Source organism: Haematobia irritans, chromosome 5 (assembly GCF_050003625.1).
Source record: "Haematobia irritans isolate KBUSLIRL chromosome 5, ASM5000362v1, whole genome shotgun sequence".
NCBI classification, from domain to species: Eukaryota; Metazoa; Arthropoda; class Insecta; order Diptera; family Muscidae; genus Haematobia; species Haematobia irritans.
Window position 1 is genome coordinate 171995370 of NC_134401.1, and position 26076 is coordinate 172021445.

The 26076-nt window shown below is 35.3% G+C and overlaps 1 protein-coding gene across 3 annotated transcripts in view; it reads right to left on the bottom strand.

The window, feature by feature from the left end:
• Drl-2 (tyrosine-protein kinase derailed 2) overlaps positions 1-26076 on the bottom strand; it is a 251743-nt gene that overhangs the window by 91380 nt on the left and 134287 nt on the right. The window contains exons 1-6 of one of the 3 annotated variants that reach the window (XM_075310863.1): positions 20046-20377; positions 19425-19552; positions 17761-17998; positions 17405-17573; positions 12478-12638; positions 12169-12311 (exon numbers count right to left, since the gene is read on the bottom strand). In XM_075310863.1, the coding sequence (XP_075166978.1) occupies positions 12169-12311; positions 12478-12638; positions 17405-17573; positions 17761-17998; positions 19425-19499 (786 nt within the window). In that variant the 5' untranslated portion in view covers positions 19500-19552; positions 20046-20377. Of the gene's footprint in view, positions 1-12168; positions 12312-12477; positions 12639-17404; positions 17574-17760; positions 17999-19424; positions 19553-20045; positions 20378-26076 lie in introns of those variants that run through there. The other 2 variants (XM_075310862.1, XM_075310860.1) reach the window with 2 other exon arrangements.

The window sequence follows — 26076 nt, forward strand, 5'->3', positions numbered from 1 at the left end:
TTAAATCTGGTATAGGAAACAACTCAAGGAACTTATTAGTGATCTAGTCAACATGGTAGATCGGCCACTTTCGATTCGTACAAGTGTTATGGAAAATACGTTTGTCCATTCTGCAGGAATGCTGTGGTTCTGTTTTCGCAAATTTTTTGGACGGATGGCACTGTTTGCTGCTTCTCCTCGTCGCTGACATGTGGAGGTGTTCTTTCTGAACTGTTGCCGTATGCACCGCCTTCAATACCGTCATTATTCCATTAACAACGGTGTCGAATCAGATAGTTATGGCACATTCCAATGGTGTCCTCCTTTAAATGACATGGGTCGGGTGCTTTAAAATACTTCACCGTGTTAGGTCTTGGCGGGGAGCCACCGTGGTGCAATGGTTAGCATGCCCGCCTTGCATACACAAGGTCGTGGGTTTGATTCCTGCTTCGACCGAACACCAAAAAGTTTGTCAGCGGTGGATTATCCCATCTCAGTAATGCTGGTGACATTTCTGAGAGTTTCAAAGCTTCTCTAAGTGTTTTCACTGCAATGTGGAACGCCGTTCGGACTCGGCTATAAAAAGGAGGTCCCTTGTCATTGAACTTAACATGGAATCGGGCAGCACTCAGTGATAAGAGAAAAGTTCACCAATGTGGTATCACAATGGACTGAATAGTCTAAGTAAGCCTGATACATCGGGCTGCCACCTAACCTAGGTCTTGGCGGATGAGTAGTTCACAGTGTTCCCTCACCGAAAGCATTTTGGAATTATGCTGCAGATGCTGTTCAATTGCCTTTGGGTAATAACCGCTGATAATTCATAACTCAGTATTTTGCACCGTTTGTAGGTTTCTTCATTGGACTCTTCTACTGCCTGGAGTCCTAATCGATAATCGACAAGGGGATTTATGATTCTGTTCCCAACATGTGTTAACTAAAGAGGAAGAACCCTGATCCATGATCACGGCATGATCCTTAAAGGTTTTGTAGGTGAAAATGCTCTGGTCTCTATTGCGAATATCTAGCTCCTTTTTCATTACTATCCATGATCCATGACGAGACGATTTGGGTGCAGAAAATTGCAGATTCCCGCTGCCGAAGAATTCCTTAAGATAATGGTTAATATTCGCCTTTAGTTCATTGATATCTCTACCTCCAATAGGCGGGCACATAAAGGTACCCAGATCCAAAAAGCAGAACACCATAATATTTCTCAGCGATGGATTATCCCCTTTCAGTAATGCTAGTGATATTTCTGAGTGTTTGAAAGCTTCTCTTAGTGGTTTCATCATAGTATGAAACGCTGTTCGGATTGGCTTGAAAAGAGTTCCTTTGCCATTGAGCTAAACCCAGAATCAGCACTCGTGAATAGGACAAAAGCAACCTCACAATAAATATAGGACTGCTAATATATATAAGAATGTAAAGCCTGACCTAAGATGTGATAGTTATTTTCAAGAGAAAAAGAGAGGAAATGTTTTCCAGAATCATCGATATTACTACTATCACCTTTTAGATTTTTCTTCAGGAAAAGATTTATTTCGAATTGCACTTAAGGAGCCTTCTTGATTTTGTTCAATGCAGAAGTTTCTTCTATTGGAGTGGTTTTAACACCTAAAAAGGGATTGAGTAAGGATTTGGATCTATTGATTTACCTTCAGGTCATTTCGATCATTGCCAATGGCTTTCGAAACACTTGAATATATTCGAATGGACAGACGATTCCTTATGTAAGACCGCGATTAAGTCACTGGTTGCATAGTTGCTTACACTTTCAAACAGCTATTGGATTCATATCTATCATTTCTATATATACCCCAACAATGTATGCGTTACTCAAAGAAATCTCTTTTTGCGCTAATGAATCATTGAATCTTTTTTTAGACGATTCTGTTACTTGGGCAAACTTCTCCTAAGCAAACTGTTCTCATTTGGTGAAAAATTGTTCGTATTTGCCAAAGGCAAATTTGTAATGACAGCAATTGAAAAGAACAGAAACGCATTTAAATCCTTTGTATTCACAATCGTCGCTGAGACTAAGAGATGGATTTGCTAATTGTTGAGGTTAGATTCTAATCGAGCTGAGTTTTCACTCCTCATTCATTGATGCACCAGCATGCAGTGCAAAAGGGCAATGGAAATCTCTGAATCTGGAATCGCATTTACTCAAAGCGCTTTGATCAAATGCAATGCCAGCAAGAAAATGCACATTAATAAAAGATTTGTCCTCAGCCTCTACCTCCTACCTCTTGTTGCCTTGCCTTTTGCCATTTATTCCTATCAAAGGACATAGATATAATAAAAACTAAATTTTCATTTGGCAGAGTTGAGTTAAGCGGTAAAAAAACACCAAGTACTTGTTATCTCTTCATGGGAGAGAAAAGAACACCAGCCGCCATGGGCACACAAATAAAAAAGATACGGGGGATAACAAGGATCCCACAGACTTTTATACGAATACTCATCTATACACACTCACAGGAGACAAAGTGCGTAAAAGTAGAGCACAACTTTGGAGGCTTGAAAAAAAAAATGAGTTATGCTCCTTTCAGTTAGCTCTCTTTACACCAATGGATATTAAATAGCGATATATGAGCTGACATTTTCCAAAAAGGAATTAAATGCTGCAACCATTTATTCTCTTGTTATCCTAGAAATAGTAGATGAATGCAATATGCAAGCTACACTGACACAAAACCTATTCACTTTAATTTGTGATAATTCATTGCATTTATTTGATCTTAGAGAGGCAATGGTAGTTGATGGGAATGAGTAAACATTACAAAATGCTATTTGCTATTGTGAAAGGCTTTCCGTTCTCTTCATTTGCTATTGAATTGCAAAATCGACTTTGAATTAAAAAAAAAAAAAAAAAAAAACAAATAAGTAAAGTCTAAAGTCGGGCGGGGCCGACTTATTATACCCTGCACCACTTTGTAGATCTAAATTTTCGTTACCATATCATATCCGTCAAATGTGTTGGGGGCTATATATAAAGGCTTCTCCCAAATACATACATTTAAATATCACTCGATTTGGACAGAATTTGAGAGACTTTTACAAAATCTATAGATTCAAAATTTAAGTTGGTTAATGCACTAGGGTGGAACACAATTTTAGTAAAAAACAAGTAAGGGAAGTCTAAAGTCGGGCGATGCCGACTATATTATACCCTGCACCACTTTGTAGATCTAAATTTTCGATACCATATCACTTCGGTCAAATGTGTTGAGTGCTATATATAAAGGTTTGTCCCAAATACATACGTTTAAATATCACTCGATTTGGACAGAATTTGATAGGCTTTTACTAAATCTATAGACTCAAAATTTAGGTTGGCTAATGCACTAGGGTGGAACACTATTTTAGTAAAAAAAAAAATATGGGAAACATTAAATCTGAAGCAATTTTAAGGAAACTTCGAAAAGTTTATTTATGATTTATCGCTCGATATATATGTATTAGAAGTTTAGGAAAATTAGAGTCATTTTTACAACTTTTCGACTAAGCAGTGGCGATTTAACAAGGGAAATGTTGGTATTTTGACCATTTTTGTCGAAATCAGAAAAACATATATATGGAAGCTATATGTAAATCTGAACCGATTTCAATCAAATTTGGCACACATGACTATACTACCAATTGTACTCCTTGTGCAAAATTTCAACCTAATCGGGATAAAACTCTGGCTTCTGGGTCCATATAAGTGCATATCGGGCGAAAGATATATATGGGAGCTATATCTAAATCTGAACCGATTTCAACCGAATTTGGCACGCATAGCTACAATGCTAAATATACTCCCTGTGCAAAATTTCAACCAAATTGGGCCAAAACTCTGGCTTCTGGGGCCATATAAGTCCATATCGGGCGACAAATATATATGGAAGCTATATGTAAATCTGAACCGATTTCAATCAAATTTGGCACACATGACTATACTACCAATTGTACTCCTTGTGCAAAATTTCAAGCTAATCGGGATAAAACTCTGGCTTCTGGGTCCATATAAGTGCATGTCGGGCGAAAGATATATATGGGAGTTATATCTAAATCTGAGTCGATTTCAACCAAATTTGGCACGCATAGCTACAATGCTAAATATACTCCCTGTGCAAAATTTCAACCAAATTGGGCCAAAACTCTGGCTTCTGGGGCCATATAAGTCCATATCGGGCGAAAAATATATATGGAAGCTATATGTAAATCTGAACCGATTTCAATCAAATTTGGCACACATGACGATACTACCAATTGTACTCCTTGTGCAAAATTTCAAGCTAATCGGGATAAAACTCTGGCTTCTTGGTCCATATTAGTCCATATCGGGCGAAAGATATATATGGGAGCTATATCTAAATCTGAACCGATTTCAATCAAATTTTGCACACTTGACTATACTACAAATTGTACTCCTAGTGCAAAATGTCAACCAAATTCTGCCAAAAATCTGGCTTCTGGGGCCATATGAGTCTATATCGGGCGAAAGATATATATGGGAGCTATATCTAAATCTGAACCGATTTCAATCAAATTTTGCACACTTGACTATACGACTAAGTGTTATGTTCGTACAAAATTTCAAGCATATCGGTATAAAACTCTGGCTGCTGGGTCCATATTAGTCCATATCGGGCGAAAGATATATATGGGAGCTATATCTAAATCTGAACCGATTTCTTCCAAAATCAATAGGGTTCTATTCTGACCCAAATTAGGAACATGTGCCAAATTTGAAGGCGATTGGACTTAAATTGCGACCTAGACTTTGATCACAAAAATGTGTTCACAGACAGACGGAGGGACGGACGGACGGACAGACGGACATGGTTATATCGACTCAAGGACCCACCCTGAGCATTATTGCCAAAGACACCATGTGTCTATCTCGTGTCCTTCTGGTTGTTACAAACATATGCACTAACTTATAATACCCTGTTCCACAGTGTGGCGCAGGGTATAAAAATGTCATATAGATCTTTTTACACTGACAAATTTTAAAGTCGCGATATAGGCGAGGATTGCTTGTTAGAACAAAAACATACCGCGAATTCAAAATTTTTCATCATCGTTGTACTAGAATTGCAACCTTTGTTTCAAGTATCGTTTTATATTTCGGGTGTATGGCTTCATTGTGTGGAATCCCTTGAGTTTTGTTTGTTTACTCACAGGATTCAGCTTTCTTGTACACGGTTTGAATGGCAAAAAAGAGTTAAAGTTCAAGTGAATTACAAAAGGATAAAAGAGAGCTTCAATTCTCTTCTGCCGCCACAAATGCCGTTTTTTGCTTATCTCTCTGTGTGTGTGTGTGAGTGGGGGCCTCGGCAAGAGTCTTTAAGTGGAAATGTTCTTTTGGTGTTTTCCGCTACGTTTTCCGTAGAGAACCAAACAAAAAACCAACTGATACTGCTGTTCACAACATTGTTGTTGTTGGTGTTGTTGTTTTCTCTTTTTTTTTAACAGGATATTAAGTATGTGGTATGCAGCTGGCAAACTCACAATAAAACCGGGGTAGGATGTGCTGCGAAATATAATATTGGTGTATAAATATTTGCTGGTCCATTGAGCAGCAACAACAACAACAACAGCAGCAATATCAGTAGTCAATGTCAGTGTATCCAGTAAACAGTTCCGTTGTTGTTGTAGTTGTTTTTAACATCCTCATGTTGTCGTACGTACCAACGTTCGTACAAGTAGTCATAAAAGTAATCGCCTTTGGCACGTTTTCAAGTTTACAGATCTTCTCAAGTAAGGCAACAGCAAGTAACATAATACCAGAATACTGAAGAGAGTGAGAGAGCGAGATAGTAGAGAGAGGGGAGAATCATTTAAACACCGGCACGTGTTGAAAATTTAAATATTTTTGTTTAAAAGCTTAACAATAACAGCATCAGCATCATACATAGCAATGGCACAGCAACAGTCCTTTCGGGCAATGCCACTTCCTTACCCCTTACCCATACCATCCACCACCACTACCGGCACTATCAGAATTTCACAAACGATTGAGTCCCTTTTTTCTTGTTGTTGTTGTTATTATTAACATTTCTCTTTAAAAGAAAAGGGGGAAGCCAATGAAGCAACCAAACAATCAGCCAATACAAATCGTACCCAGTAACCTAACGACCTCAATAAAAACCAAGTGAAAACGAAAATAAAAATGAAAATAAAAATGAAACCAAAAAATATTTTTTTAAGTAGTTTTGATAATAAAAAGGAGAACAAATCAAAGACGTTGCTTAATTTGTTGCCCCTGGGTAAATATGATTGGAGTGAATGGCTGCTCATGCAATTTAGCGTAATTCCCCTGAGTCAGCCCAAATGCAATCTAAGCAGACATCGCGATAATAATCCATCCAATGGCCCAGGGAGCATAGTGGATGTATTAAAGGAAGGAAGAGTATGCGAGGGCAGATAAAGGCTTATGGCGAAGTTTTTTTTTTTTTGAGGGCGGAAGGGGAAGGAATCTCCTGCAAACTATTTTTAAATGATGACTATTTTTAACAGATGACTTTTAAAATAAAAATATTAGGTATAATTTTTCAAAGAAATTTCCAAGAGTGAAAATTCAAATTAAAGGGTCTAAGAATTAACGAATCAAAAGGTTCACGGGTTTTGTTGTTATACAGTTTTGGGGTATTGAAATCTTACAAATTCAGCTTTTGTCTGATCTTTTATTTGAACCTATATAAAGTCAATGAGTTTGTTTGTACAGGTACATGGCGTGCATGGAACGAAAAACGAAGCCGAGGTTAAGTTTCGACTTATGTCTTAATAAACATTGCTCTATACGAGGATGGACCGATAATTAGGTGGCCAAAAAATATCACAAACATTTTAGAAGAGGCAATTAACACAGTCTTTTTTAAATCCAATTCGCTTGAAATAGCGATTTCAAGAAAAGTTTTGGTTTCTATGGCGCCGATAACCAGTCGAATGAGAGACTGGTATTTGTAGTTAGCGAGTGTCAGGGATGATAAATGATGTTGACGAAAAAGTACTAAAAAGCTATTAAAAAAAGTACTTTTCGAAGCCCAAAGGTGTTAAAATTACATAATATCAAATTTAAAAACTATTGTAAAAGTATACGTATATTAATATATAGACCGATTTGGACAATTTTTTTTTTAGATTTTCTAAAAAAAAAATCTTATTTTACAAAATTTTATTTCTATAGAAAATTTTGTCAACATTTTATTTCTATAGAAAATTTTGTCAACATTTTATTTCTATTGAAAATTTTGTCAACATTTTATTTCTATTGAAAATGTTGTCAACATTTTATTTCTATAGAACATTTTGTCAAAATATTATTTCTATAGTATATTTTGTCAAAATTTTATTTCTATAGAAAATTTTGTAAAAATTTTATTCCTATAGAACATTTTGACAAAATTTTATTTCTATAGAAAATGTCAACATTTTATTTCTATAGACAATTTTATCAAAATTTTATTTCTATTGAAGATTATGTCAAAATTTTATTTGTATAGAAAATTTTGTAAAAATTGTATTTGTATAGAAAATTTTGTAAAAATTTTATTTTTATAGAAAATTTTGACAATATTTTATTTCTATATAAAATTTTGTCAAAATATTATTTCCATAGAACATTTTTACAAAATATTATTTCTATAGAAAATTTTTACAAAATATTATTTCTATAGAAAATTTTGACAAAATTTTAGTCAGAAAATTCTACCAACTATGGCAACCAGCTCAGAGGCCAGCTCTAAGCATTATTGCTAAAGACATCATGTGTGTATTTCGTCTTCTTCTAGGTGTTTCAAACATATACACTATCTTATAATACTCTGTTCCTCAGTGTGGTGAAAAAAATCATATTTCAAGTTTCACATTTGCGGACGAATGTGGTATTTCTCTCAAAAATGTTGACATCCTTTAATAAAAACTAAAATATCCTCATTTTGGAATATATTTATTTCTTCAATGTCCGCTATTTATAATTTTTAGAGTTGAGTTGATATCTGAGAAACGTTCACATTTAGGACAGAATAACTCTATATATAGTAATTGTGATGGAAAAGTACCAAATGGCTCGCGGTCGTGCCACGGTGCTTTTGGCCGTCGAAATGTACCAAAAAAAGCACAAAAGTGTCAACTTTATCAACTCTGGCGAGTGTCTTTGTTAAAGTTTTTAAATAAAGAGAAATCATATCAGGCCAAATCAAGAGAACAGGATATGTGGTACACCCTCAAAAAAATTGTTCAAACATATTATGTTTCACCTTATGGCATACATTGATAGTAAAAAAAAATAATGAAATTTTCTTTGTGTGGATATATTTTTAAGGCGCCAATTGGTTACTTCCATTATTTTACTTGCAGCATACTCACTAGGTCTCTCTTTCTAAACACATATATGTTAATAGGATATTTCCAAATTAATATATATTTGCATCTAAGCATATTATATTTACAAACATTTTATGTCCCAAACATAATATGTTCTAACATATTAACATATATGTCCCAATTATGTTATGCTAGTTTATGAACATTATATGCTTGTACTCGAAAATATTGTGTTAAAAAATTTGAGTTCCAAACACATAATTTTTATACCCAAACATATGAAAAACAGTCTTTTTCGTCCGTGTAGATGCGCGCACGTGACTCGAAATTATACCCTACGGGAAATGGATCAACCACAGGACCGGTACAGGACTAGTCCCTGGTGTGCATGGACCAGTCCTAGTTGTGGTCAAGACGTATATAAGGGACCGGCCACTTTAACATGGGTTTGTCATTGACGGGGTAAATTTACACTTTAGGACACGCCTTGGACTCGTTCCTAAGCATTCCATACACAGTTCCTCATGAACCAGTCTCGAACAAACTCTTAGAAATATGTTTCAGTTTGGTTATCCGAATCGCGCCAGAAATTAAAAAGCTTTTGAAAAATGTTAAATAGGTTATTCCGGTAATTCTTCTTCACTAAATGTGTAGATCCAATAAGATTTTTATATCAAGCGAGTATGGAAATCATTAAATTATCACTATTTAACAACTGCGACAAACTGGATCACCGTCATTGAACTCAACTTACACCCAGAAAAAAGTGACCCCTTCTTTAAGTTAAAATGAACTCATTGTGAAGAAAGTTGAACTTCGTATAGCGCCAAAGACATTTTTATTTGTTTGAACGATGTGATTTTCGTGGAAATTAGGAATAATGCATTCCATATATTAGTTAACATTTTCCTATATTTATATACCACAATACTACAGAATGAAAAAATTTAACTAATTTGAATTCATATATGGAATGATTTTATTGAAATTTTTTCATTCATTTCGACAAATCTTACACATTTGTGGTAAAACTTTTACTTCATAATTAGAACTGCTTACCTTCGTTTTTAAATACAATTTTATTTATTTCTATAAGCAATTTTATCTTCAATAAAAGACATGTTTTATTAATATATTGAATATATTTATTAAGAATCAACAGCATCGAATATCTTTGAAATATTAGTTTATTATTCCACTATTTCCAATTTCCGTGTGATATTATCAACTGTAAAACGCACTTTTTCTTCTTCTTGTACTTTTCACTTTTAATAAGTTGCTGCCTAACGATTTTGTCCTCCTTTTACAATTTCAATACCTACAAATATAAAAATTCATAAAACATTTTTTGTTTCAAAAGGTTAGCGTCACTGAATATTACCTGATAATTGAAGACTCCAAAATGAAGACAAATGAAAGGGTTGTTATTCTGCTGGTGTTTTCTTTCTTTATACACTATCACGAACATTGATAGATTTATTTAAAAAAAAAAACGAAAATTTTTCTCACTAATTTAAAATAACAAATATTTTATTTGTTATTTATTATATTATTTTACCATATTATTTTTTAACAATCTCTCGGAAACAACGCGATTCCAACTAAAAAACAACCGACGCGCAAACACATCGATTACGATGACAGGTATCGATTACAGGTAGACAATAGAAATTTAGGAAAATTTCCTATATTCTAACAAGTGTGTTTCCTTAAGTTTTGAAAGGATTGCATACTTCTTAGTACGAATGAACTAAACTATTTTTCTATGCCAAGTGTTGTTCGTATGTATGAAAAACTTTCTATTATAAAGGAAGTCGCAATTATCATTTTATAAGAAATTTTACTAATTTTGAAGAAACTTGGTTTTAGTTCGGTTTTTGTTTATTTTTACGAATGCTTTGTTATCGGCGAATAAAATTTTCTTTTTCAGTAGTAAATTCTTATACCCAGCGAAGAAAATAGTATGAGTAAAATTCCATGCCTTATTCTAGTTAATGAACTATTCCTAACTGCTTACAGTTTAGGATTTTTTTACTGAAACGAGCAAATTTTATTATTTTCACAAAAATTTACCTTAATGAAAATAAAATGGATAAACTATATTGATGAAAATTTTTTCCTTTAGTTTCGAAGGCACTTTTTTCTGGGTGTAGAATCGGTCAGCATTCAGTGATAAAAGAGAAGTTCACGCCACTGTGGTATCACAATGAACTGAATAGTCTAAGTGAGCCTGAAATATCGGGCTGCCACTATACCTAACCTAACCTTACGCTCTCGATTTTACACATTTTCATTTTTTTAGTCAGCTTCTCCAGCTAAATTACTGCCGAACCTGACTGGCTGATTATAAGATTATTCGTGAGTCACAACGTTTCTTATCGTTAGTGTGAGTCTTTAAAAGTTTTTCGTGCATGAGCGTGAGTCCTTCCAAAAATATCACGCCTGAAGGTGAGGGTGCGTGGGTAAAATATTACTCACGTGCATACGAGTTCGTAGCCATTTCTAGCAATTTCTCCGGAATCGGGGAGTGAAACATGGTGAAACGGCAGTTTATTCTTCGCCAAGTGCTACCGTTTTATGTTCGATTCGGTCAATGTAGATCAGACCTTGTGAATCCCAGAAACGGTGCAATCGCCTTTCATTCCAATGAAAGTGTCTACTGTTTCGGAATTACCTCGGATTGGTCTTCACCACCATCTTATGCTGCACTAATATGGTGTCACAATTGCGCATCCATGCGCTAGCAAATTTTTCAATCCCAATTTCCTGCAAAGTTAACGACCCACACGATTGCGGTAGGCGTTTCAATACGCCACCGTGGTGCAATGGTTAGCATGCCCGCCTTGCATACACAAGGTCGTGGGTTCGATTCCTGCTTTGACCGAACACCAAAAAGTTTTTCAGCGGTGGATTATCCCACCTCAGTAATTCTGGTGACATTTCTGAGGGTTTCAAAGCTTCTCTAAGTGGTTTCACTGCAATGTGGAACGCCGTTCGGACTCGGCTATAAAAAGGAGGTCCCTTGTCATTGAGCTTAACATGGAATCGGGCAGCACTCAGTGATAAGAGAGAAGTTCACCAATGTGGTATCACAATGGACTGAATAGTCTAAGTGAGCCTGATACATCGGGCTGCCACCTAACCTAACCTACACAATACATGGTTGGCTATATTAAAAATTTTTAGTACCTTCAGGTACTCAAAAGCTACAGAAATTTTCCAAGTAGTACCAATCTGTATAAAAGCAACTATCATAAAATCTGCCCTATGGGTTGATTTTTTGCGTACTACATTGGTGCAACATTGTAATACACGAGAAGTCTGAACTTCTCGAAATACATACTTTTAGGTATAAAGTCAGCATAAATTTGTTAGCTTATGTTAGTTCAAAGCCCTTTGGCAATATTGAACGATAGAAAAGGTAGGTCTTGATATGAAAGATAGAACGAGAAATTTCTTTATTTGTACATTGAAGTACTAAAATAGTACAATACGTACTAAATGGAATTTTTTGTGTGTACATTGAAGTACTAAATCTACTAAATGCGGTAAGTGGGCAGACTCAGGTTAGAAAAGATTGGTAAATAAACAAAACTGTTATTCAGAGTACTTCTCGTGTCTTGGTCTGATTTAATGTTTCCTTTTCAAGAAACTTCCATATTACCAAACTGCTTCGAATTTGCAAAAGATTACTCTATTTTGCCATGCACTTCTGGTAAAAGTTTTATAATTGCTTTTTCCTTCCCCCCCCCCCCCCCCATTTACTGGCTTTCACCACCACCATCCTTTGGTGGTAAGTTACAATCAAATGGATTAAGGCCCGATAGAATTACGTACATAGATCTATGAACGATATGGTGGAGTACATACCTGTGTTAGTTGAGACGAGGCATAGTAGGATATTCTCGAGGGACACACCGATTCTGGTTTGGAATAAATTGTCTCTGCTATCTGATCGCCCATGGGCAGCAGAGCTGTTGCATATGGTGATGGTGTGGGTGAGCTACGGAACTCTGCAAAATGCGAAGAGAATAGGTAAAAGAAGAATATGTTGTCAACATTAGAGTGAATGTTTTATCCTTTTTGTGGTTGTAGCAAAAACAAATGATGTGGAGAGCATCCACCCTTCCTCCTTTGGGGGATATTTCCATATGTATCGATGAAGAGTAGACAACTTACTTTCAAATATGTTGCAGGACTTCTTGGTCTCCAGGGGATATTTATTGAGACTAGCTATAGTGGCATAGGAACCACTGTTCGCACTTGGTGGTCGTCCCAGGGGATCCAGACGTATGAAGACATTCTGGTGACTACCATAAGCTGCTGTCGTAAAACTGGTGCTAAACAAACCAACGTCAAAAACAAAGCAGAGGGAGAACACAGAAAGAGACATAAAGAAATAATCAGGATTAATTAGGCCAATTAATCAGAGGGCAAATCTTTGGTTAATATAAAAATGACAAAGGCTGACTGCCAGGCAATATACAGTGATTTAAGACAGTTTAAATGTGTTTGCTTAATAAGATAAATAAATTATATTAATAATAATAAAAATATGTTCCGAAATGACACAAATTACTTCTAAGCCATTCAAGGTAATTTGTTCAACTTTCTCCTCCCACAAAAAAAAAGATTGAAGCTTTAGGGGCGACTAATAGAGGCAGTAAGACATTTCTTATATTCCTCAAACAATTTATTCTGTGCTTGTGTGAGTGTATGGCATAAAGCCAATAGTATTGACATTAAGTAAGTCAGTCCCAATGACACAAGGGATAACGTAAGAAAACGAGAATTTTGCTTTATATTCATAATCTCAAGAAGGATTTCAAGATTTTTATTTCACATTTATTTGCAATAATTTTCTGTGGTTTACCAAACCTCTCTCTGTCTGTCTATCTCTGGAGGAAGTCATTTCCTAAGAACATTCGAGTTGATGGGAATATTTTACACTCATATCTCAGTAATTTGAAAATTATTTGGCCATAAAATGTTGCTTGTTATGACCATGGCCTGTAGGAGTATAAGAGCCCTATAAAAATCTATATATTCTCTCATAGTAGTCCCATAAATAGGCATTTTTTTATTTGCTTTTTCTCTATTAAAGATGATTTTAGTTTAAGGGGTAATAAAAATAAATTTATTCTAGGTGTACAAAAGCAAAAGTGAATGGTAGAATTATTACAATTTTCTGAAAAAAAATTAGCCTACGCCCTGAGAAAAATCCAAAAAAGAATTTCATTTTTCTAGATTATGTAGGAAGAGATTTTGTCAAAATGGCATTGGCACATTCACTTGACAACACAAAGTTTATGATTTATAAACGAAACGTGTATTGTGTTGGAGTCACACGACGTAAGTATTATATATGTAGGTCCATAATCAATACGATTTGTATACCATACACTGACGACCCCTATTAACTTCAAGTTAAGAAAACAATTTTAAGCACTTTCAGCACAATGAGTGCCGGACTCATTTCCGCCGGTGTCTCTTACTACAACGCAAGCGATGCGATTTAGTACAGAATTTCGCACTGGATCAAATGAAAAGTAGGAAAGGAATATCTATTCAACCGTCGAACGGAACGGACGTGTTTTTTTAATAGCGGATAAACTCAACGTAATAGGTACCTTCTAAGAATTTCAAGTGTGGTAGGATATTAAGCCACCATGCAGCGAAGTTCAAAGTCATCCACTGGGTTGCTAACTTCAGGGCCCAGTGAACGGGTATCGACCGGAGTTATAAATCTGGGCAATGACCAAGAGTTAGACCCAATTAGTCGACCTGTAGACGGGTCGACAGGTGGCGACACTCTGACAAGTCGAACTTTTTCTACAATAACGACATCAAAAGGAGGTAATCCCTCACGAAAGAGATTCAAGGAACGCAGAAATGCTTTGTTTATCCTAAAGAAGATAGGATCAGTCGACCGAAGCGCATTGTCGGCTAAAGAAAGCGATTCCTTAAAATAGGCTCAAGGAATTCTTGAGACTGGAAAAAGGGAACGATCGCCGGATGAGCTTCCATCCTCCAAAAGGGATCAAAGATCAATTGCCTCAGTTGCCAAAGACAGCCTTGTAATGGCTATCATTAATAAAGGAGCATTGGACGATATGGTTCCAAAGCAAAAATGGGGGGAAATTGAGAATGCTCTGTCTGTCGTCTACTCATAGGTTCTGTAAAAGTTTCCCGGCCCAGATCCTCGACACCAAGAGGCTGGTTGGTATCAAGGACGATTTAAGCTAGTCGCATTTGAGGACCAGAGGTCTATAGAATGTTTTAAAGCTGCCCTGATACTAATTGGTGAAGTTTGGGAAGGAGCTGCTCTAGAGTTAGTCGAGAAGAAAGACGTACCGGCTAGACCTAGAGCACATGCGTGGATACCTGCAAACCCTTCTGACCCTGAATCTATTTTAAATAGGCTGAAACGATGCAATCCAGATCTTCCAACAGCTGATTGGAAGGTTGGCCGTTTGGATGAAGTGGATGGACCATGACAGCATGCAGTGTTTATATTGAATACTCAGTCTTTGCCACATCTAGCAAAGTCTCAGGGCCGTGTATGTTATGGCTTTCATGATATCCAAATGAAGGTGTATAAAAACGATCAGCTAAAGGATTCAGAAATGGACAAGCCTCTGTCTGAATCAGAAGTAAGCGGATCCTCTTGCGAAGTCGAGGGAGATACCAAAGTTGAAGACATGGATAGATACCGTATGCGTGAGGAGGTTTCTACTGCCTCAGAACTCACCAAAGTTGAACCTATGGTTATTGCGAGAGTCACCGAGATCTCTGAAGAGGACATTCTTGATGACTCGATTGAAGCGGCTGATGTAACGGTTGTTGAAAATCTCGATGGTCCTACGGATCCTCCAGATAAATCTTCATCATTGTAAGGCTGCATGTGCTGCCTTAAAAGTTCTCCTGATGAAAGGGGACATAGACATAGTTCTTATTCAAGAACCATATGTTTATAGAAACAAAATATGTGAATTAAGTACTATTGCAGTATACTGGTAATGATGTAAATCGAGCCTGAATAATTGCTAAAAACGAGCTTAACTCGTTTCTGCCTCCTTCAATGTGCAATGCAGACACTGTCGTTGCCAATTTAGAAATAGCCAAATGCAAATATTGGGTATCTTCGGTCTACATGGGACATGTCAGGGAGATGCCTCCATGTGTCGTTAAGACCTTAGTTGAGCAGTCACTGAAAACAAAGACGAAACTCATTATAGGATGCGATGCGAACGCGCATCATACAAGGGGAGAGTCGCTAATAGAGTTTATTTTGCGTACTAATCTGGTAGTTTGCAACCAGGGAGACGCCCCAACCTTTGTCACAAAGAACAGGCAAGAGGTTTTGAACATCACCTTGGCCTCGCAAGAACTGAATGAAATGATATCTGAGTGGCAGGTTTTAAGTGAACACAGCTTCTCAGATCATCGCTACATCAGTTTCAAATTTGATGTTCATACCACCAAGACCATATTTCCGCCAAATGTTAGGAAAGCTGGCTGGAATAGGTATAGGGAATCGTTCAATATGATTATACCGGAAATAACAGAGACAAATATGAGAAATGTGCAAGATATCGAACACGTAGTGGAGCGGATTACTAAGGCCTTCAACATCTCACTGAAAGCTGCATGCCCCAGAGGGAAGCCAAGGGGGAAAATCGACCACCATGGTGGTCTACGGAATTAAATAATATGAGGAAATCCTCCAGAAAGCTCTTTAACAAGGCAAAGTCCACTAGAGCCCCTGAAGATTGGGATGCTTACAAAAAGAATCTGAGAGGATACAAGCGAGAACTGAGAAATGCTCAACATAACTCTTGGAATGATTACTGCAGCAGTGCAGAGAACTGAACTGGGTGACGCCGACGCAAACTGTATGATATTTGAGAGAAGCGTCGACAAAAACTGCATGACATTAGATACATTTCCTCACCTACTGTCGCAGTTTTGCTTGATAGTTTCGTTCTGTTGTTTTCTTAATACTCTCTGTATAAATATCTTATGATTTTACCAGAAAATATCCAAAATTCTTAAATGTTACATATACGAAAACCCAGCCATAGACATCATATTTACATTCGCCTACTAATAAGAGTTAATATAATTAAGTTTGCAGGAAACTCCCACATTATGATATTTATTACAAAATAAAAACAATACTTGGAATTCCATTCTCTTTACAAAGGCTCTTTTATTTCAATTTTTAAGTATTTCCACTAAAGTACTTCTGCATGTTACCATTTTTGACGTATAATTTAATTTAATTTTGACTTCATGTGGTGCAACAGCAATCTGTTGCCAATTGTGCCAAATTCATTTGGAGGTAAATTGAACACACACACACATGCTGTACAATAAAACTGTCAAATTGATTTATGAATTTTTCGAGGAAATTTGTAAAACTACCAAAACTGATTTGTTGTTCAAGTCTATTCATCATAATCATTCTTTATATGATGGAATTTTAGACAGCTTTGAATATACGAATGCGTTACAAATTGAACTGAAAATTTATTTCAATTGAATTTTTCATAATTTTGATAATTTATAACTCAAGGAAATTTATTTTGTTTGAAGTAAAAATATTATGGGCAGATTTGTGATAGCTTATTCGGATAAGTCTTTGAATCCCATACATATTTGCTTGCTTCCGCATGAGCTTACATTTGCACGAAAATAGAAAATCATTTTTATAAAATTGTTTTCCGTTTTATTTCAATTCAAGTGGGTCCAAAAGTCGAGACCTGGACTCTAGAACCAATGTTTCCAGGAGGCTAATTTATTATTACTATAGCCTAACTACGTAATGGCTTTTATCCATTTTCAATTCATTTTGAGTTGTGTCTCTTTAGCCAATACCGACTATCCCTATTTTATGGCTATAGCAAAAACAACAAAGTTAAATTGTTTAACGTCATTAAAAATAATACATTGTGGCAACATACACTCGTACGATATCATTGGATCTATTACAAATATGAGATAAATAATTGCCGTCCATGATATAATCGAATTTATTTGCATTGCAATGCATCCGTAATTGAATTCTAGTCTGAATAGTCTGGCCCCATAAAAGGATACTTACTGCAATGAATCCTGGCGTATCTGTTTGCGTGCCCTCAGATACATGGTGCTAGCTATAAGGCCCACTACCAATACCAAGCCCAAGGCACAGGCTGCAGCACCCAATAAGGCTGGACCCTGGGAGGGAGCATGAGCGGGAGCCGGTGATTGATTTGGAGCTGGAAATAGACCTTGAATTGAATAAAAGAAACGAATATTATTCCACAAAGTGATGGGATGAGTTTCATGCACACACACATGCGTCCGTCTCAGATGGCAACATGACTAGAAAAGGTGAAAATTGTAATTGAAAAGGAGTATATAGTGGACCTGTAACACCAAAGTGCCCGTTGGTCCACTGACCCCTTACCTACTTACCTTTGATACAAATTTTATTACGCTTAAAATGTAATTTGGTATCATTGTGACGTGGCGGTCCCCGCACCAGCATATTAACACTCAGGGGGACCTGTTCACTGACATTACCACTACATGGCAAATGCACTGAGAATGTTTCCACCTGCTGTGGCACATAGCCTTTTTCGGGTATACTAAGGGTGGGTGATGCCAATGCCTCCTGATCATGGTCATAATCGATGGTAATTGCATATGGTAGCTAAAGTTGTTCCACCAACCCAATTTCGTTTAAGGAGTACCATGGGGATGTATGAAACCGTCCGGGAAACCATCAAAATGAAGCAGGAGCAAAAATAAAATAAATAGAAAAAAATTGGTGGTTAATGGAGTGCAAATTGGTTTTTGAGTGGATGGTTGGTTGCAAGCAAGAACAACACCAACATCATCAATAGTAGCAGCAGCAGCAACATCAACACCCACAAAATTCACTTGACGTAAATGGTAGAGAAGTCTTGGGAATACTAAAGTATAGAAATTTATAATAATAGCAAAAACCACGCATACATACACAGCTACACCCATACACATACAAAGTTGAAATACAATTAAATATTAGGGTGGCTTATATACTGGGGAGAATTAAGAGATATTTGATTGTCTTTAATGGCATACAGTTTTTTTTTTTAAATGTAGCAAAGGTGAAGTCCGGCAAAGAGTTCGCTGTACGAAGTTCAAGACAGATACAATTTTAGTAAAATTTACTCATTTGAGAGACTTATGAAATTAATTTAAACAAGCTTCCCCATTTTAGGAAAATATGAACTATTTTATTTATTAGTAAAATTGTGTACTATATTTGTATACAACTTTTTTTTCTTATTTTTAGTTCACGTTATAAAAAAATTATTCAAATAAGGACCATTTGCTCACATTGGATAAAATTTAACTAAATTCCAATAATCTTCATGTAAAGCATTTAACTCACCCATCGGAGAGTTAAATGCTTTACAAACATTTATTTAAGCCACTCTAATATATACCAAAAATATGCTCTCTTCAAAAGATGGACTGTGAAGAACAGACACTCACTCAGTAAGCCAGTCATTACGGCCACTAGCAGTCAAGTACTTGGAAAGATAGAATCATAGTGGAACAAACATTAATGGATACAAATGTTTGAGCCAGCCCACAAACATAAATACTCACTTATTCACTCACATATCATTGCAGTCACTGCACATTCACATACTCCCAACACTTGCAGAAAACTCCCCACACCCAATGTGTGATGTGATTGAGTTGAATAGTGGGTGTGAGAAATAGAGAGAGTGAGAGTTGTGTGTAGAACTTGGCATGAGGTGTGAGTGTGATATCGTGTTGTGTAGTAAAACATGGGTGTGGGTGGGTGGGTGTTGATATGTTTGGTGGTGGCAAGGTAGTAGTATGAATGAGCGTGTCATTGTGGTAAGAGTTTAAATGCTTTGTGCGGTTAATGCTTATTTGCTTGCTTGCTTACTTGCTGACTGTCTGTCTGCCTGACTAGATGTCGCTTGCTTTACAATGATAAGTGTGGTGGGGGTGGCGGTGTTGGGTTTCTGTATTTGATAAATGTTGCTTCTACACACACACAGATGTTGTTGCTCTTAGCTGTTGTTGTGGTTGTTGTGTTTGTATTAAAAACTTACCGGATAAGCTGTTAGACTTTGCCATGAGAATTCGAGGTCGTGTACATCTGCCGGCACCGGCACCGTAAAATGCATTGCGTATGTGTTTATTGTTCCCTCGTGTACGTAGAATAAATCCGCTTCCAATTCTGCCATTTACAACACAGCAAACGTGGAGAACAATGTGTTTTGGCAAATCACACATTCGCGTTGCGTTAGTTGTGTAGGTGTTTTCGTCGTCGTCGTTGTTGTTGTTGTTGATGATATTATTTTCACACCAAATATGTCGTTGTTGTTGTTTCACCACAAAGTTTGATAGTTTTGGTAGTTTGTAAACATGAAGCGAAAAATATTGTAAGCCCCCACATTCCAGGCCGTGTGCCGTGTATCATTGTACGATGGCAGCACACGTGAATTGTAGCCATGCCACCATACACCAGTGTGACGATATCAGAACATCCAACAGCCGAAAGATGATATCAGTGCGAAAAATTCCCATGTAACACCAGCCGCAGTTGTACGACGACAAAAGTTGTGCCAGCATCCAGGACATTGTATCGTCAGGGTAATCGCAGGAAAAATGCAAAGAGAAAAGAGAAAAAAGGAAGAACGAAAATAGACGTAAATAAACAAACAACTCACATAAATTTCTTGTCATCGTAGTTTTATTGTAATTTGCTTTGTGTTGCCTTTACTCCCCCATCACTCGGCTTCTTATGATGAGATTCCTTTCAATTCAACCCAAACACAATCTTCTCTGCCCATTCCACCGAGTACTCAATAACATAGTTTGAAGTTGTGAAACTATCTATCGAGGCGTTGTTTTCCTATACATTTAACTTTTAACATTGGTTTTCGATAGCTCCTAGGCAATATCAATATTTTTGGCATTGGCAAAATGAGCCAAGTAAAATCACGATTTTTGATTTCTTACATCAATATTTTGTAATTGTTACAAAGACCACGATATACTAGTAATGTGGCATCTATGAAAGAGGTGACTACAATTTTTTGATGAATTTATTTTGTAAAAGTCACATCGAAATTTTATTATTTTAAAATTACGACAAACAACCTTTCTATAAAAATAATAGTTTGACAATATTTCTCCTATAGAAATAAAATTTTGACAAAATTTTCATGGAAATACAATTTTGACAACAATTTATATAGAACTAAAATTTGAGAAAATTTTCTATAGAAATAAAATTTTAATAAAATTTTCTATAGAAATAAAAATTTGACAAAATGTTCATGGAAATAAAATTTTGAAAAAAATTTTCTTAGAAATAATTTTGACAAAATTTTTTAGAAATAAAATTTTTACCAAATTTCCTTAGAAATAAAATTTTGACAAAATTTTCTATAGAAATAAACCTTTTTTTTAGAAATAAAATTTTGTCAAAATATTCTATAGAAATACAATTTTGACAAAGTCTTCTATAGAAATAAATTTTAAAAAAAAATTCCTATGGAAATAAAATTTGGAAAAAATCTATAGAAATAAAATTTTTAAAAAATTTTCTATGGAAATAAAATGTTGACAAAATTTTCATGGAAATAAAATTTTGACAACAATTTATATAAAACCAAAATTTGAGAAAATTTTCTATAGAAATAAAATTTTGACAAAATTTTCTATAGAAATAAATTTTTGAAAAGAAAATTTCTATAGAAATAAAATTTGAAAAAAAATCTATAGAAATAAAATTTTGAAAAAAATTTCTATGGAAATAAAATTTTGACAAAATTTTCTATAGAAATAAAGTTTTGGCAAAATTTCTATAGAAATAACATTTTGACAAAATTTTCTATAGAAATAAATATTTGAAAAATTTTTCTATGGAAATAAAATTTTGACAAAATTTTCATTAGAAATAAAATTTTAACAAAATTTTCCATAGAAATAAAATTTTGAATAAAAAAATTCTTAGAAATAATTTTGACAAAATTTTTTAGAAATAAAATTGTTACCAAATTAGAAATAAAATTGTTACCAAATTAGAAATAAAATTTTGACAAAATTTCCTTAAAAATAAAATGTTGACAAAATTTCCATAAAAATAAAATTTTGACAAAATTTTCTATAGAAATAGAGTTTTTTTAGAAATAAAATTTTGTCAAAATATTCTAAAGAAATACAATTTTGACAAAATTTTCTATAGAAATAAATTTTTGAAAAAAAAATTTCATATTATATTTCATGTTAGCCTGATACCGAAACAGGCAATTTACGTCCAAATGCATTTTATCTAATTATACAACTATTTTTCGAGCTTTATGGACAGATATAGATTAAGGAACATGATTAACCATGGTCCTTAATCTATATCTGTCCATAAAGCTCGAAAAATAGTTGTATAATTAGAAAAAAAAAATTCTATAGAAATAAAATTTGGAAAAAAATTCTATAGAAATAAAATTTTGAAAAAATTTTCTATGGAAATAAAATTTTTAAAAAATTTTCTATAGAAATAAAGTTTTGGCAATAGAAATAAATAGAAATAAAATTTTCACAGAATGTAATTTATTTTAAAATACGATACATTGTGAGCAAATTGTCTCTTTCTGGTAGCTATAGTGCCGTTGTTGGGACTACATTTACAAATCGTTTAACTGCATCAGGCTAAAATCGTTAAAACATGTAAAACTTGATATAATTCAAGGAATATTTATACACCCAAAAAATTTTCGCTTATTGGAGTGATGATTTATTCATTCGAACAAATTTTTTTTAACCCAAACTTCAAAAAAAAAAAAAATTTTTTTTGGTAATTTTGTAGATTTTAAATTTTGTTAAATTATATTTGGCACGATTTGCAATCGTGATTTTATTTCAGCACATTTATGAAGGACTTCTACACTAAATTAAGAATAAAAATCTAAAAAGGGAATTCATTTACCAGTAGCAAGTACGTAAAACTTTAATTTAAAAATTAAGTTCATCTTAAGTATATATTTAGAGTAATTCCTCGCCTCTTTGGCTCGGAATCAATATCAAAGTCATTCAAGTAAAGACAAACTCTTTGAAACTGGGTACGCCTTTTTCATTATAAAATATCCATTTTCACTATCTTTAATTATGTGATAGAAGCTCATAAAAATTGTAAGGAAAAGTGGAAAAGCCCATTGCTCTTATTTGAAGCTGGAATTGCTATCCTCAACTCACTGGCCGCTGCTCAACTCTTAAGGACTAATTGAATGTATACGATTAATGGCCAACAACCCCCAGGACAATTATCGCCATAGTACTTTAACACTCGCACCAATATCAAGGATATGATATGCTCACATGATTTCTAAAAAAATAACAGATGGTATTTTATTGCTCCACATTTAGACAAGGTGGCCACAAATAATTCCGAGAAAATGAAATGTCCTTGTTTTTTTTGGTGGAAATTTATTCGCTACATTTAATGTGGGTCTCTATGGATGGAAATTATTGGGAAATTCTTGATGGGGCATTTGCAACCACTGTGATATGTCGTCAGTTTCCTGGAAGTCAAGACATTCCATAGCCTCACCCTTGGCAAACTACAGTAAGGTGACGGTGGTGGTGGTGGTGGTTCTTGTGACTACTGCATCAGCACCCTTGAATAAATGCTTGAATGAAGAATGAATTACTCTGGTACATGGTCGTAAACCAGCCAAAAAGGAGTTTCAACCAACACGACAATGTCCTAAATCAATTTTCGTTGTAGCAAAAGAAAAAAAAGGACTAAACTAAATAGAAATTAACTGTTTACTCTTGCAGCTTTTCCAGCGCGCCCCCTCTCCCACCAAATTTCGTTGTATCCTTGTGTTCAGCTCGTTTGTTATGGTCCTGGCCTTGTAGTTGTTTTAGTTGTTGTTTCAACGGAAAGAGGAAATGTTTTGTGTTCTATGTTGTTGTCTTTTTTCTCATTGTTGTCGTTGTCAAGCAAAGTGGATCTACGGAGGAAGCTTAAACTAAAATTCTTCAGAGATTTAATGTTTCCGTTTGCCATGTCCTTACATAGATTTTTTTGCCCATGCTTCATGAAAAAAATCTAACAAACAAAACAGAACAGAACTGAAGTTTCACCAAAAGATTGCTGGACGACAAATAAAAGTCACCTAACACGACTATCACCAAGAATTATGGCCAGCAATAAGGATGTTCAGAGTGATACAGTGATACACGGAATGTAGCCTAGACAAAGTTATTGCCTGAGAGAGAAAGATGGAATTGGTCCCCCATCAGCACTAACTTCTCCTACAAAGGTGTGTAGCCAGCCGGCAAGGGAAAAAGTAAATGTGACCAAAGAAATATTTTGATTGACCAAATTGTTGTTGTCTCCAACAATAAATCAATTTTGATGAACTCCTAAAGATGTCCGGCAAATGATCATTAGTCAAAAGGACATTCCAATCAAGGGACCCGAAGGTGGGTGGAGGGAGAACGATAGTTGTTACAATTATTAATCTATCGTTTGGAGGTTTTTGAGTTGCCCAGCTGTCAACATTTAAAGCATCTATCATGTGATTGTTGTTGTTGTTGTTGGTCGAGATGTTGCATGATTTATTAGAAATTGATGAGCAATTTTTGGAGATGCGTGTTTTAATGGGCGTAACCATGATACATGAATATGGGGGGATGCGGTTTTAAGATTTATTGATTAACACAAGAATGAAGTTTAAGGAAATCATTTATCAAAAAACCACAAAAACGGGGACAAAAGTATCTTTGTTCGTTGCAAAATGAATTTTCTCCAGAAAAAAAAAAAACTATTCCTAAGAATATGAAAATGAACGAAAAGATTTTATGACTTTAAATATCCTATTTGGTTAAAAACTCGATGTTCAGTAAACTTAAGAATTTTAAGGCTGACTTTTTGGATACAAATCAAACTGGATCGAAGGCAAACCTTTTCTGGCCATTTTTAGTTCATTAATACGGTATCTGAGGATATCTCATTGTTGTGGGACCCCAGTTTCTATTTATAGCTCATTCATACATCCTTATAAGATACATAATGAATGAGCCATGCTAATGAAAAATGTCCTATCCCTTTTGCCTGGCTATAAATCCTTCGCATCATTAGATATCCATCTGGTCGTCCATGCGGCCAACGGTTCAATATTTCAAACAGACGGTTGTGCTGTCAAGTAATCGCTATCTGGAGAAATTCGGATTACCCAAATATAATAAAATTCGAAGATATACTGACATTGAACTTAGCTAGTTATTGGTACCGGAACTCTATTAAGCCATATGCCAAGAAGATGGTTCACAGTTTCTCTACGTGCCGAAAGATATGGATTAAAGATTTGTAGCATATGTAATATCATCAAGTGTAAAGCGCAGAAACGAATTTTGTTTTACAAGGTGGAACCGCATTTTGATTGTGTTGTGAGTCAATGCAATAATTTTCACGTCATAGAGGTAAAACCGGGATTCTATATTCACATTAGTGGTTAGAATATAACTACGTCCATCAATTATGCCGCCTGCGTATAGATTTCCAGATTCAGATGCACCTTCAGGTAGTGCAGAGTACTACTCTGAGGGAATGACCAGGCTCTGTCTTAAAGTTTCCGAACGAATAACAGAAGCAAGAGTCCAAACTGAAATGATTTTAGTGCTCTACCTTATATTGACGGCAACATGAGCTTCTACTTAATCAACTGGAATCATATTCACCTCTCAGACTGAAGAGGAAAAGTCAATATTTGATATCCCCATAAAGTGGCCACAGTTGATTTTTATCCATCAGCTGCCAATATCAGCTCTAGCAAGTGACGATTCTGTGTTGTTCACCGAAATCCTCAAAAAATACGGAATACTATCCTGAAAGAAGCCTCTGACTGACATTCCTACACCCAGAGAAGGAATATGATCACCTCAAACATGTTTCAAGTGGAAAATGTTATTTTTGGATGGTGACCATGTAAAATGTTCGCTGCAACCATATTATTTTCTCGGAAATTGTGTATCTGTTTTCTGAAAGCATGTTATGTTTGCCGAGAAAACAACATTTTTGCCACAAACATGTTACATGGTCACCATCCAAAAATAACATTTTGCTCTTGAAACATGTTTGAGGTGATCATATTCCTTCTCTGGTTGTAGAGAGATCGTCAGCTACTGACATCATATGTGGCCCACCAAAATGATGTCATTAGCTGAACTTGATAAGGTGGAGTGGGATAAACCATTTAAATAATGTCCAATTAAACAAATCACCCTCTAAGAGAACTGCTACCACAATGATCGATTTAAGGCAGTTCACACATAAATCACGTTTCTGGTCGTAAATAATAGCGGACAGGCGCGATTTCAGAGCTATTTCTTTCCAGAAGTCCAGTGTTATACGCAGATATTCCGAAAAATGTTGAAAAAAGAGAGGGGTTTACAACCCAGCAAAACAAGAGTCGCCAAAAAAGTAATTAAAATGTTCTTTTTGGATCCGGAAGTGTTGCAAAATTGACGCAGAAGCAATGAATTTAACATGGGCTTGTCATAGGACGGAAGTCCTCCATTTCAACAGCCGGTGCACTGAATTTGCATCACTTCTTTAGGTGTGATCCGAATTCAATGTTTTGGATGTAAGTTAAAAAATGCTGTGATATTTTGGCAAATAAATAATTTTTATAATTTTTAATGGATTTTAACTCTTGCCTTAAACGGTTGACCTCAAATATTATCAAGAAT